The sequence below is a fragment of the Vigna unguiculata genome, chromosome 1 (assembly GCF_037176805.1).
Source record: "Vigna unguiculata cultivar grain cowpea cultivar isolate G323 ecotype 2 chromosome 1, ASM3717680v1, whole genome shotgun sequence".
Classification (NCBI taxonomy): Eukaryota; Viridiplantae; Streptophyta; class Magnoliopsida; order Fabales; family Fabaceae; genus Vigna; species Vigna unguiculata.
In genome coordinates this window covers 48,512,458-48,526,166 of record NC_140792.1, presented here as the reverse complement: position 1 = coordinate 48,526,166, position 13,709 = coordinate 48,512,458, and the positions used below count along the sequence as shown (strand labels likewise).

General features: G+C 31.1%; 1 protein-coding gene across 2 annotated transcripts; it reads left to right on the top strand.

Moving 5' to 3' along the window:
* The first annotated feature begins 3,503 nt into the window (after positions 1 to 3,503).
* Positions 3,504 to 13,709, top strand: LOC114176336 (Zincin-like metalloproteases family protein). Of its 2 annotated transcripts, none has more exons than XM_028061352.2 (20): positions 3,504 to 3,745; positions 3,881 to 4,002; positions 4,916 to 5,079; positions 5,450 to 5,540; positions 5,708 to 5,887; positions 6,939 to 7,019; positions 7,673 to 7,753; positions 8,240 to 8,332; positions 9,205 to 9,285; positions 9,359 to 9,518; positions 9,706 to 9,826; positions 9,913 to 9,985; positions 10,642 to 10,749; positions 11,452 to 11,549; positions 11,651 to 11,696; positions 11,843 to 11,939; positions 12,683 to 12,756; positions 12,844 to 12,948; positions 13,140 to 13,220; positions 13,441 to 13,709. In XM_028061352.2, the coding sequence occupies exons 1-20, from the start codon at positions 3,589 to 3,591 to the stop codon at positions 13,549 to 13,551; spliced, it is 2,124 nt and encodes a 707-aa protein (XP_027917153.2). In that variant the 5' UTR covers positions 3,504 to 3,588; the 3' UTR covers positions 13,552 to 13,709. The 2 variants fall into 2 exon arrangements, with proteins under 2 accessions (XP_027917153.2, XP_085531897.1); XM_085675771.1 differs by having other exon boundaries at positions 3,508 to 3,745; positions 3,890 to 4,002.

The window sequence follows — 13,709 nt, the reverse complement described above, 5'->3', positions numbered from 1 at the left end:
TATGTTATAATGTATTGTTTTAAGTGATTTGATCCTTGTTTCTTTTAAGTTTCTTCGTACTATATAATTGATGAAGGCCGTAAAATAAATATGTCTTGTTAAATATTTCGTAATATTTAATAAGAAATGAATAAAACAACTTATCTTTAATTACTCATTCAAAAAATATTGTAAAAATTGTGTTATGGTAAATGATTGATTTTGTTATTTGTTTTTTTATATAAAGTAATTGTAAACCTAATTTAACTTTATAAAATATGTTTATTAGACAAAGTTCAAAAACATACTAAATATTGATAAATATCAAATAATTACTTAATAACAAACGATACCATATATTTAACAAATATTGTTATAATAAATTTGTAAGTAATTACTTAATATATTTTTAATAGTGAGTTTTAAATTTAACTCAAAATTAACATGTAAAATAAAATTTATGCACACTTATATATTGTCTTTATTGAGCATTAAATCTTCAACACTTGTGAAGGTATGAGACAAGTATATTTATAAGAAAAAAATGTTAAATTACACATTTGGTTTCTATTTTCGTTTAATTTTGTTAATTAAGTCATGGTATTTTTTTAACCAAATCATAATTTTTGTTAATTTTGTTCAATTTGATCATTTTTTGGTAAAGCAGTTTAAATGACAGTAATGAACAGTAATTATCACGTGTCACCTCATGATTATTTAATTTTTTTATATATTTTTTTAATTTTAAAAAAAAATGTCCACGTGTCAACCCAACAACATGTTATGTGTCAAAGTCAATGTTTTATGTCCAATCTGATCTATGTGTTCGTTATTTTTGTTTCAATTTAATCCCATTTACTTTTTCAAATTAAATACTTTTGTCCATCTCCAAAATGAATAATACCAAAGTTATAACACTGTGATCTTTTGGAAAAATTTAATGTTCATGTGCAATGAGATGAGAGGATTAACATGTGATTACCTTATTCCTTTGGGGGTGATAGAAGGTGATGTTGAGCAATGATTAGGGATTCATTTCAAATGCAATCTCAATATGCATGATGAGATTGTAGGGTGACACACTTCAATGTACAAAATTAACCCCTCGTATTTCAGTTTTCTTGTATGTGATTTATTCATTTTTTCTAATTATAAAAACAACATACTAAAAATGAATAGCACAAATGAAAATTTATTATGATTATAATACAAATTTACTACTTCTAAAATTACTATTAAAAATAAAATAAGATCTATATGTAAATAAATTATTTCTCACCTCACATTAAATTTATTTTCATACCAAATATATTGTATTATTCATTTATTTATAAATTATATTTTTATAATTCCAATCATTCAATAAAAATTATAAAAATAAAAAAAAAATATTTATATATCATTTTATGTTGTTTTTAACAATAGAAACATTTTAGTAATATAACTTTTTTGATTTATTAAAAGTTTTTTTTAATATGTCACAGTCAATTCAGTCATAAATTTCACTCTCTAATCCACTCTAAATGCCTTAAAAGAACACAACAATAACTTCACCCTTTAATCCCTCTTATCTCCTTCTCTCCATCTCTTTTAAATCATTACTCCCAAAAGAATACAACCTAGAAGAGAACCATCTTAAATTTAGAAAACAACATTTTCCCCAATTCATCAATTAAGTTAACACTCTCAACAAATCAATTCATACCATACATCCAATCTAATTAACCCATATCAAAATTAAACCACTTATCCATACAAATACACAATTGATTTTAAATTACTAATTTCCTTTACCCATTATAAGTTGCACTTTGACTCTTCAACAAATTTACTACATTGAAGAATCACATTCATCATCAATCAAACAAAGTGATAATACATGTTAAGTTAATTTATCATAAAAACAGGCTTATCAATTAACCCATTTGTAAATCTCAACAAAAGCTTTTTAAATATCTAGTTTTCCTTATCAGGATAAACACTTATAGACTAAAAAAGTGTTCGTCATATACTCTAGCTCGCACGGACCGTTCTACCTACATATAAAAAACTCTGATCAACGATACTAACACATCCTAACAATCATAATCAAACAAATATTCACCTTGAGTCCTTAAATGTCACATATAAGCTCAAAACACCCCACATGCAACATATTTATTTAAAGGCAAAAAAGAAAATATGAACTTACTTTGTTTAAGATTTTGATTAGGTATAATTATATACCTTAAAATCGCGTATTCAAATTCAGTAAACAGACGAAGGATGAAGTTAAAAATTCACGTAAAAAGTCGAAAAAAATTTAGAAAAATAATGATCAATGAAATGAAACCCAATAATTTTTTTTTTTATAGTTAACCTTTTTATTAATGAAATAATAAAGAGTAAACATTAAAATCGCAGCTATACTTGAAATATCTTGTAAGCAGTTAAACTTAACAAGTGCAATTTCATATTTAAAAGGATAAAGTAGATATTTTCACACAAAAACCAACTTTTGAACTCAATCATTTTATATGAATTAAGATAATAGAAAAATTAAAATGATGGACGGGCTTAAATTTGATTCACTTCATTCAACAATCTCTTTAAAAACAACATAAAACACTTTTACAGATAATCTCAATATCTATGAACAATACTTTATTGATTTTTAAATGCAATTTATCAATTAAATATATGGACATTTTATGAATCCTAAAGACATTTATCCAAAAATAAATTATTTATTATATTTGTTATTTAATTAGTATTCCTGTTTAAATGACAATTTCCTTATTTGATTAAAATTAATTGCCGGTGCTTATATAATAAACGAAAATATTGTTGATTCAGATGAACCATAAACCTTAAAATGATACGATTAAAAACCGCTCCAATAAAAGCAAAGGAGCCGGCAGTAAAAACAATTTAAGCTTCTTGGATAGTTTTTTATAATAATTATAAAAAAGGAAAAGTAAAATATCTTAATTAATCTTATAAAACGTTTTTACTCTTTTTTCTAAAAGTTATAATCTGAGCTTATAACTATTTTTCAAATATTTATTAAAAAATTCCTAACTAATTTTAGGTATAATTAAGTAAGTTCAACTGTATATAGACGTTGTGATGAAATCTTAGCCTAGAAAGATCATTGTCCATAGAAGAGAAAACCTCCTTTTTTTTTTTACATCATTAATTGTAATTTGGCTTTACTATCATTATTTTTGCGAGGTTTTTCGATTTTTCATTACAATCTTATTATTTAAATTACACAGTTTTAATTTATCTGTTAATTTACTATTAAAAAAAAATACTGAAACGACACTACGCTACATTGTCACACAATATGTGTAATAAAAGAGGGTATCTGAACATTTTTATTAAATGTTGAATTAAGAGATAAATAAACTAAAATTACAGAGTTAAATATAAATTCGCAATATAATAATTAATAACAAGAATACAGAGCAACGAAAAGTTGATTTATTAAACTTTATTTTCCTTTCTTATTTTGAGTTTCGAAATTCACGTCAAATTCCAATTGCGTCATCTCATTTTCCGCCCAAAACAAATCATTCCTTGGCGCTCGTCAAAGGAGAAAGAGAAAAGACAAAAAGAGCAGAGAAAATGACGGAAAGTGAAGGAAAGCGTGAGAAAATGCTCAAACAGAAGAAAGGTGGAAGCCTCCTCGTTTTCACCGGAGGTGCTGCGGTGCTTGCGATTGCGGTGAATCTCGCCATCACGGCATTGAAGCACCACAAGGAAAAAAATGCAAAGAAGAAAGGTATTTCTTCTTCCTCAACACTTCAATTTTCTCTTACACTACGCTACGCTCTTCAGCGACCTGAAATGCGTGCATAGTGAATAACTTGTTAAATTTTAAAATCGTTTCACTGAAGCCACTAGTGGAAACTTGTAGATCTTGCAGGTTCTAAGGTGCGTGTTAACCTATCTGCGCCCGAGATTCTTAAGTTAGCCGAACAAATCATTGCCAACTCGAAGAAGGTTCATAATTCTGTTGCGTCGGTGCCTCTCGACAAGGTACTGTCGGTTCGATGTGTATACTGCACTGAATACTGATCTCACTGTTCGCTATCTAATTATGTGGAATCTCATTTATTTACTGGATTATTAGTTAAAGACATAGTCGCATTCGTTACTAAATGTCGGTATTGTTTCTTTCACGCGAGACATAGTCTTTGAGATGTAGTAGCATTTTGTTCGCTATCTAATTTTGCAATCAGATCAATGTTAAGCTGCATCACTATTTTTGTAGAATACGCTTTTAGTGCCTGAACTGAAAGTAGGAAATTATACAGCACTTCTGCACAGCAAGTCCTGAAACCAGTGAAATTCCAAATAAGCCTCTGGAAGTGCAATCATGTTTGTACTAACTATTAAATAAATGTGTGACTTGGGTAATAATATTACTGGGTAAATATTCAATTTGGTTATCCAAAATATGAGATATTGTCACTTCAGTCCTTGAAAATAATAAAATTAAAAAAAGGGTTTTTAAAATTTTAATTTGACACTGACGTTAGTTTAAGTTTTGAAAATTCATGTGATTTAAGTGACAATGTCAATATAGTTTTAAGAACTATAGTGGCAATAAGTAGCTAAATTCAGAGACTAAAGTGATAACAAAGAAATTTGTTTTGAATTTTTTATGGAGCTAAAATGATCACGTTTACATTTTCACTAATATTAACATATTCTTAAGAATCAAATAATAATAATAAATGGTTAAATCTAGAGAATTAGACAAAACAACTTTAAATTTTAGATATTTATTTGACATTTTCTTAGTTGCAAAGACTAATGTATAATGCTATACACTTTTAGGGACAAAAATGACGGTTCACTCTCTTTTTTTTTTTTTGTCAAATTATATTTTTATATGATATATATTTACTCATTTTCAGTTATTGTTTTGTGTTGACAATTACTGCAGGTTACATATGCAAATGTTATAGCACCTCTGGCAGAACTGCAAGCGCAGCAATTTCCACTGGTTCAGTCTTGTGTGTTTCAGAAGATGGTATCTACTCGGGAGGATGTACGGAAAGCAAGTGCAGAAGCAGAGCGAAGAATAGATGATCATTTTGATGCGTGCAGGTTTGCTAACATTAATTTGTAGTTTCTTACACTATTTATGATCTCTACGAAGTGCTGGACATGAGTTTTTGATGGGGTAGAAATGCCCTACCAATCGAGGGATATAGGATGGTTTTGACAATGATGAAGTCTTGCCTATTCTCTGTGGTTTCAGAGTTTACTGAAATTTAATTATGAGGAGAGTGAGGTTAAGTTCACACTGAACTATTATTAAGCTGCGTGCATGGCTTGGTTGGTCTTATGAATTTGTTTGCACCACCTGCCAAAAATTGTTTCACGGATATTGTTAGGCTGACTTTTCCAGATCACGTGCCTTTTCATCTCATAAATTATGAAACTGAATGTTGTGCTGTTCATGCAAGTGGATCAGCAAACGTGAAGATGTCTACCTTGTCATTAAAGCATTTGCAGTAAGGGGCGAGCTGATGAATGCTGAAGCCAGACACTTTCTTCAAACTCTGGTAAGAGCTAAGGAGTTCTGAATGTAGTCTAGTTTTTTTTTTTGGATGCAAGATTTTCCTCGAAAATAATGGCATGAACAAAGCAAATGTAGGATTGCATTGTATCCTGTTATACTTTTCCATGAATGTATGAAATCTAGATTTGATTTTTTCCCAATCAGTGACAGGTGAGAGACTTTGAGCGAAATGGATTGAACCTCACTGCAAGCAAAAGAGAAGAGCTGCAGCGTATAAGAGCTCAGATTGATGAATTAAGCATCAAATATATCCAAAATCTCGATGACGATACCAAGTTTTTTCTCTTCAGCGAATCAGAGTTAGCTGGATTACCTCCGGAGTTTCTCAAGGTTTAGTGTGACTATTCTTCCTTCAACTAATAAGGATTTAGAGGTTGATAAATTGTCTATAGATATGATTTACTACAGAACTTTATGACTTCATTTGATCCGTGTAGCCAGTTCCACCTAATGACAAAAACCTTGGTTGTTGTTGTTGTGTTTTTTCATCAATCCACTTAAATAGTGTAGGCATGTTTCTGAAATACTCTCTCATCCATTATGTACTTTGAAATCTGTGACATTAAATTGTTCTCAATCCTCTGTCTTCTATTATTTCTTCATTCATAAATTTCATATTAATTGTCATTCTAAGTTGAACACTATTTTGGGATTGGACTTGGAATGGCTGCCTCTTCAGTAATTGGGACAAAATAAGAGAAATAAAGGAAAGGGACAATCATATAAGTCACATGTAGGTTTGGGAGTCCTAGTTAAAAATGGAAGGGTCATGGAGTAACCTGTTGGCTTGAGTTTTCCACTTACAGGGATGCGTTGCTTATCTCTAAATCAGCCCCTTTCCTTGCCTTCCCACAGTGAAAATAGGTCAATAATAATTTGATCTCCATATACTTCCACTTTATTTCTACCCCTAAGTAAAAGTGATATTTTTAGTTTTTACTTATTATACATCCACACAATATGATACCCTCCATCTCCTTTTGAAAACGATCCTCTCCACAGTATATTTAAAATCCCAAATCCAGCCCTGCAGTATGGATCTTTTGACTTAACAAAGGAGAATTGAAAGGAACCATTATTTGGAAAGTTGAAAAAAGAGAGTATAAAAGAAATATCAGCAACATAAATTGTAAGATAAGACGATATTTAACTGACTGGACCATTTAAGGTCATACTTAATGCAATGCACTAGTTCGCTCTCCATGTCTTACACATTGATTACATATTTCTTCCAGACGAGTGTGATACAGATATCTAATTTAACTCTAATCAAGCGATCATGCATTATGGAGGATTGTTTCTGCTTTTGCATGGGCTTCAATTGGTAAACATTTTTTTTTTCTGGTTGTAATATAATTGAATTAAATGCATTTCTCCACAGGATCTAGACAAATCGGAAAATGGGAAATTTAAAATTTCCCTAAGAAGTCATCATGTTGCAGCTGTACTTCAATTTTGCAAGGTATGGGGAATGGATGTAAACTAATAATAGCTAAGTAATTATTTGCTAAATAATTGATATTAAACTGGCTCTTGTGCTGCATGTAAACTACTAGTGAGAAGAAGCAGAAAATTTTTGTATATGGTTTAATAAAATGGGTTCTTGTTGCATCTGTAAAAGTTTAAGATTAGAGAAATGACCATTTGACTAATGCTTTCCGTGAGTTTGATTTGGGAAAGATCTACACCAAGAAGCTAGGATACGTCCTTCCCTTGGCGTTAGACATCTTTTTACAAAGGGCTACAGTTTTTTTCCCCACAATGACTTGTTTTTATTTTTATTGATAGTTCACAATGAGTTATCATTTTTTAATATATTATTTGGTTGGCAAATTTATTAATTGATATTGTTGCTTAATGTGACACAAAAAGACAGTAGCTAAGCAGTGTAGGGATTTAGTACACTTGAATATTTCCATAGGCATAAGCACAAGTATCAATCTCCTCAGAACATCATTGCTCAAATATCACTAACATTGCAACTTTAGACCATCTTAGTATTTCTATAGATTGTTGTTCTTTCTCCTTTTAACTTGGTAGATCTTTTGTATTTATTTTCATTTATTTGGGGAAATATACTAACGAGGTCTATAATTCTATATTGAGCACATGAAGGTTGGAACTACTAGGCAGATGGTATCAGGGGCATATGGGAAGCGGTGTGGGGAAACCAACATTTCTATCTTGGAAAGCCTGGTAATTTTCATTGATGACATTACTCATTATGGAGTAAGGACTCCACTTATTTATTTTCTATCAAATACTTCTATCCTAATTCAGAGCCGTAAATTGAGAATTATCTTTTGGTTGGACTGTGTTACCGGTCACTGATAATTTGACATGCATTAAACCTCTGGTTATTTTGTTTCAATCAACAATAAGAGTTTGGTCGAAAAAAGTATATTTCCTATGTAATTTTGAAGTTTTATATTGCTAATATGAGCAACTTTACCAATAAATAGTAGTGACTATTAAGACAGTGGTACGTATTGGATTTGAATGGATATAGTTCAGTTTTAAATTTGTATGAGACCATCAAATATGACAAATATAAATTGTAGGTTTGTCTGACATCTTTCATATTGTTTTATATGGTTCTTAATTTTGTTACTTATAAACTTGTTTTATTAGTATAATCATTTTAAAGTTTGTTCTTGTTGATATTTCATTGGGTTGATTCAGGTGCAACAGCGTCATAAATATGCTCGTTTACTTGGCTTTTCATGCTATGCAGAGTATGTCATCGATGTTAGAATGGCAAAGACTCCAAAAAAGGTTGGTAATCTCATCACGGGAATGCAATAATCTATTTTCCATCGGGAAGGCTAGTTAGATTATTCCATGAATTATTTTTGTTGGTCTGCATGATCAGTGGAAGAGCATTCCATTCAAACTCTATTTTTTTGTAAGTTGTTCTCAGTAGATAAATTTTTCTGAAAGAAGGAAAGTAAAACTGGGTAATGTATCATGCCACCTGGCTTCTCTGATTACTCACCAGTTTATACTTCCTATCTCTATACTTGCTTTTCTCTTCTATCAGGCATTTCCTTATATGAATCGGTTTTAACACATCAATTATGCTGAAAAGTAAAATCATAAGAATGTTATTGAGATAGTTGTTACCAGATGTTATTTGGTACTAAGGAGCAATTTGAGCCCTTGTTCGTTTGCATAATGTTGGAGGGCACCAAGGATCAGTAGTCAGTAATTGTTTTAAAAAAAAAACAATAAAAATGAGTTGTTTTCTTAAAATATTTAAAAATGAATATCTCAAAATTCTAACGTAGTTCTATAGTTTACGCAAAAGATGTCTTAGATAATGACACACATGAGATTAATTAGAAATTCATTATAAATATGCTACATTTGAGTTTCCCTTTGATGACAGCAGGTGCAGGACAACTCTAATTTAAAATTAAAATAAATGTTTTGCGAACTTTCTTAGCTCAGTCTAGTCTAATAAGTAATAACTGCAGCCTGCTGGATGATATTGGGAAAATGAAGAAGGAAATATTAATCAGAGATGAACTTGTTTCTTTGGTTAAATCAGAGTGTAATTTGTAATTTGAGAGATTACTATATTTAACTTTGCACTGCTTTTTAAAGTCTTTCCGTGATCCTGATATCTGATTCTGAATTTCATCCAGGTGTTTGAGTTCCTGAAAGACATATCAGCAAGTTTAACTGACATGGCCACGAAAGAACTTAATATGTTGAAAGATTTGAAGGTTTACATTTTTTGGTGTGTGTTTTTTTCATTAATTTATATTTATCTCATTACTGATTTGATTATGACATCAGAAGAAAGAAGGAGAGCTTCCATTTGGAATTGAGGACCTACTATATTATGTAAAACGGATTGAAGAACAGAGCTACGATTTGGATTTTGGAGAAATCAAGCAATACTTTCCGATTAGTGTGGTTCTATCTGGGATCTTCAAAATTGTCCAAGATCTATTTGGTAATTATATATCTTACATAACGTTCATAAAGTGTGGTTCCCGAGCAACCATTTGCCGACACAGTTAACTGCTTGAGTGCTTAACTTGGGCTGAACATATTTTATCATTATTTTTTTACTTTTCCAAATATTGATCTCTTCGTCATAGAATGTAATTGATACATATTCTTGCATTTTTTTCTCATAGGCTTAAGGTTTGAGGAGATTTCAGGAGCAGATGTTTGGCATTGTGATGTTCGTGTTTTTACAGTGCTGGACTTGGGTTCTAGCGAACTCTTAGGTTATTGCTACCTTGATTTGTTCGCAAGGTTGGACTTTTTAACTATTTGTGCTTCATCAATTGTTGTTTGCCGGTGAAAGGTGGGCACAGTTTCATGTTGTTTATTTATTACAGGGAAGGAAAATATGGTCATACTTGTGTGTTGGCTCTCCAGAACAGTGCATCAACAATCAGTGGGGCGAAACAGGTTGTTTTTTTTTTCTTCTTTTTTTTTGTGAGTTAAAGTTAAAGTTTATAATTATTCTTATTGTAAGCACCATTTCCTATGTAGTTGGGTAGGCTTTGGAAATTTCTTTGCTTATCCATGTAAAGGACAGTTTTGATCTTTGTTCTGGTGCATGTGTCCATAAATCTCCATGAAATTTCATGCTATCTGTCCACCTTTACCCACATATACCATGGGAACAACATAAATCACATTACCTTGCAATTCTGGTCTTTATCTTTCTTCGTTCCAAACATTTGAAGTGTGTCTTTGCTTTAAGAAACTTTACCAACTAGAAGGACACAATCAGAACTCTATCAAGAACTGTTGCAGTTCTAGTCTTGACCTTAGAGGACATTTCTCATCTGCCATAGTTTAAGACATAAAATTAAGAAAGCACTTTAGAGTTTAGAGATGTAATGTTTGCTTATATCACTAAGAGCTGGCCAACCTTTTATGCATGGCTCGTCGTGATGTATCTAGTTTTGTTCTGTTTAAATCTGTATGTTGAATAAGACACCAACATGCTCTTCATGCATGGCTGTTTATTAATAAAATTAGGACCTCGGCAATTGTATGAGCAAAAAATCTTGAGCTTCTTTCTCTTTCTTAATTTTTTCCTTATTTTGTTTATTCAGATACCAGTTGCATTGCTAATATCTCAGTGTCAGAAGGAAGCTGATGGTAGTTCTGGATTATTGCGGTTTTCTGAAGTGGTCAGTCTTTTCCATGAGTTTGGTCACGTGGTATGTTTGCTTTTGCTTCCATCAAACATGATTTCCTAATCAGAACCATATTTTTATGTATCATGATATGCCTTATAATTCTTCTATTTGCTAGCTTGGGTTTGGGGGAATGGTAAAAGAAATGGAGTTGTGTATAATTGGCATTCTTTTTGTAGTATCTTACATACGCTTTCCTTTTATTTATGATATTTGTGTATAACTTCACGAAACAACATTCTTTGCCTTAGGATAGTCTCAATGGTAGGGTCTACATTTAAATGATTCCATAAGCTAGAAACTAATCCAAACTGGGCCTTATTTTGGTTTTTGGTTTGTATCAATCAACTTGTAGCCTGGAGTGAATAGGTCTTGCAGATGTTCCTGTCAGATTAGTTAATCCTAGGGGTTTCTTCTTTGGTCTGTTATTCACCAATGCACTGAATGGGCATACTGCTGTGAAATTGGATTTTAATATTTGCATGCTGTGCTCTATGCCCTTGATTTAAAGAGTTGGGTGTATGATCTACTCGATTTTTATGATTACTAATTGCTCTACCTCAGTTATTAGTAAGATTCATTCTGTAATAGCTTGAATTTGGGTATAAATTGTGCAGTATTTTCATGCAGGTGTGGCATAATACTTGTTTAAATTTAGTTTTGTTTGGACATGGCATTCTTTACCTTTTACCCTTATTCTGATGTTATTTTTAAAACCACTGTTAGGTTCAACAAATTTGCAACCGTGCATCGTTTGCCAGAATTTCTGGATTGTGTGTTGATCCAGACTTTGTGGAAATTCCTTCTCAACTGTTAGAAAACTGGTAACAAAATTAATACATATTCATCCTTGTTTTAATTCAAATTTAGGATAAACATTTATCAAAAGATTAATCAAACATAGATTCTAACTTCCTACTTGTAGGTGTTATGAAAGCTATTCTCTCAAGTTGATTTCGGGATTCCATCAGGTGAGTTACACTAATTGTTCCCTCCATAATCTTCTAAAACTAGGTTCGGTTTTTCTTAATATATCGTCTTTGTTTTAGGCAACCTCAATCTGACACGTTTACTGAATGCTTTTTTGAAGTATTAATATATTAACTGTCACGTGCAGGATATTACAAAACCGTTGAAGGATGACATATGCAATTCAATTAAAAGATGGAGAACTTCTTTTTCTGCTCTTAAATTGAAGCAAGATATTCTATGCTGTATGTTTTACATTTTCATTGTTTCAGTTTACCTATATATTTTCTAAATGTTTTCTTACTTTTACTTATCTTGATGCTTATTTAGATTATATTAGTCTGGTATGTAGAGTCATTTACGCTGTAATCTATAGTTCTTAAATGGTAATTAGTTAGATTACATTGTCATATACAATGGTTTGACCTCTACAAAGTAGAGAATAATTCTTATCGTCTGGATTTGATTTAGAGCCTGTTAATTATGATAAAAAATATATTTTTGAAGTGAAAAATGATTTTAGTTTTGGTTAGTTAGTATTCTTCATCATGAATTATACAGAAAAATCAATTTAAATGTAAACCTACCGTTGAGATAATTTAAATGATTGTTAAGCATAATTTCCTTCAAAATCAATTCTATTAAAATCTAAACCAAACCTCGGTCAATAGCTGTATATTGTGTGTATATATAGACATGAATATATGCGCAATGTGGATTTATTAATAGTAGAAGTGAAATTAGATGAGTACGTAAAATGTTTATTTTCCATGTGAAGAAAGGTGAAACGATTATAAGCACTGCTACTACTAAGCACTACTTTCTATTTGTGCGTGGACTGTTTAGTTACTTTTGATTACTTTTTCAGTTATTATTTAAGAATCAGTTGGTTAATACTTCTCGAGTGGGGAACGGGACATAATGTTGACAAAGATTGAACATCCTAACTACGTCTCATTATTTAACTTCAAAATCTGCTTGTTATCAGGTCTGTTTGATCAAATCATACATTCCGCGGATAACATAGACGTGCAGGAATTATTCAAGCATCTTCATCCCATGGTAAATATTTAACAGCACTTGTAATTATAAGTTCAGTGTTTGTGATAATAGAGTGAAAGGAAGTTTCATTTAAATTTCATTTCGCAGGAAATGTTGGGCTTGCCGATACCAGAAGGAACCAATCCAGCGTCATATTTTCCTTGTACCGTCGTAGGTTATGAGGCAGCTTGCTATAGTCGTATATGGAGTGAGGTTTGAATAACTCGTTACATTGTGTGATACCCTTTTCAAAATTAATGATAATCAATGTTTCATTGCAAACATATTTTAATTTTCAGTCATCCATGGATAGTTTCCTCACTTTCCTTATTGTGTTTCTGGAAAAATAGTCTTCCCCGATCATTGAATTTGAAAAATTAAATCTGAAGTTTAAAATGTTTCAGGTTTTTGCTGCTGATATATTCGCCTCAAAGTTCTGCAACGATGTTTCAAACCAGCATGCCGGAATGCAATTCAGGAACAAGGTAAGTCATGGCATAGACGTTCTGATTTGGGAGCCGAAAATTTAGCATTATGGGTGATTTATATGAACTCATAAAATTTTCATTTCCAAACTTATGTTCTAAATTTTTGTTCTTGGGATAACGATAGCATGCAGCAATTTATTTGTTTGTTAAAGGAATTTGGGAGATTGCGACTGTAAATTTAGTAGTATTTATATTCATACTGATTTAACATTTGCAGGTTTTGGCCATGGCCGGAATGAAAGATCCTAATGATGTCTTATCAGACTTTCTGGGAAGAGAACCATCGATCCAAGCTTACCTTGAGAACAAAGTCAAGTATGTTTTGTAAGGTTTTTTGGTGAACTTGTATATTGACAATTTTTTTGGAGCATCGCTTTTCATTAATAATTAATAGGTTAGTGTAAAAGTTAGTATATTTTGTTTATTATAAATTAATGTAAATTTTTTCTCAAATTAAAGAAACATAATTTTAGTCTGTTCCCTTAA